This window comes from Gekko japonicus, unplaced genomic scaffold, assembly GCF_001447785.1.
Source record: "Gekko japonicus isolate JY-2015 unplaced genomic scaffold, Gekko_japonicus_V1.1 scaffold334, whole genome shotgun sequence".
Classification (NCBI taxonomy): domain Eukaryota; kingdom Metazoa; phylum Chordata; class Lepidosauria; order Squamata; family Gekkonidae; genus Gekko; species Gekko japonicus.
In genome coordinates this window covers 717,831-718,912 of record NW_015173683.1, presented here as the reverse complement: position 1 = coordinate 718,912, position 1,082 = coordinate 717,831, and the positions used below count along the sequence as shown (strand labels likewise).

The 1,082-nt window shown below is 48.6% G+C and overlaps 1 protein-coding gene across 1 annotated transcript in view; it reads right to left on the bottom strand.

Moving 5' to 3' along the window:
• The window catches only part of EPC2 (enhancer of polycomb homolog 2 (Drosophila)), an 83,725-nt gene that overhangs the window by 4,573 nt on the left and 78,070 nt on the right, over positions 1 to 1,082 (bottom strand). The window contains exon 12 of the mRNA XM_015423066.1: positions 21 to 177. Coding sequence (XP_015278552.1) covers positions 21 to 177 — 157 coding nt within the window. The remainder of the gene's footprint in view (positions 1 to 20; positions 178 to 1,082) is intronic.

The window sequence follows — 1,082 nt, the reverse complement described above, 5'->3', positions numbered from 1 at the left end:
AAGACTGAATAAATTAATACCTGAGGGCTGAACAACACCATTGATATTGTGGCTGGTGCTCTGTTCCTTTGTCACTTCAGTGCGACTGGGAGCAGGTGCACTCACCACTGCAGATGCAGCAAAATGGGCGCTGGCCGAGTCAAGCGTTTTCGACATACAGTCAGAGGTGCTTGAGCCCTGTGGAAGTCACACAATAGTTACCATTACAGACTAATAACAAAATCTTTCCTTGTATATAATTCTGTTTTGGTCATGGACTCTCCTGAACATTCCACATGGCGCCCACAGCCTTTGGCTCCGTGATCTGTCATTCAGAAGCTGTCCCTGTCCACTGGCTGCGTTGCCTGAGTCTTGCCTCCAATATTCTAAACAGTTTGCTGTTCCTCTCCCCCCAATAGCCAGTTGGAACACAGAGGTCATTTGCATATCAGGCCTGATTGGCCTTTGCCTCTAACATTCTAAACAGTTTGCTGTTGCTGTGGGAGTCGCTGAATGTGTCCTGAGGTAAAATAAATACCCCAATCTCCCTGTGGGGCCTGGAGATCACCCAGAAATAACTGTGTTCCCCAGCCACAGCACATAATTTCCCCTACAGATAATTTCCCAGCTATTACAACTGATGTCCAGATGACCATGATCAGTTCTCCTGGAGACAATGGCTGCTTTGGTCATTGGACTCTATGGCATTATACCCTGCTGAGGTCCCTCCCCACCCCAAACCCTGCCCTCCCCAGGCTCCACCCCTCAAATCTACAGGTATTTCCCAACCCAAAGTTGGCAACCATGTAATTGGCTATGGAACCACTTTCCAGACCGTTGGAACCCAGAAAACGTGGCACAGGATGATGTGCTTTTCTACCTTAGCTGTTACTACATAGCCTCAAATTAACATAAGCCAACCTCCAGGAGGCACCTGGAGATCTCCAGCTATTACAACTGATGTCCAGATGACCAAGATCAGTTTTCCTGGAGACAATGGCTGCTTTGGACAGTGGACTCTATGGCTTTATACCCTGCTGAGGTCCCTCTACACCCCAAACCCTGCCCTCCCCAGGCTCTACCCCTCAAACCTACAGGTATTT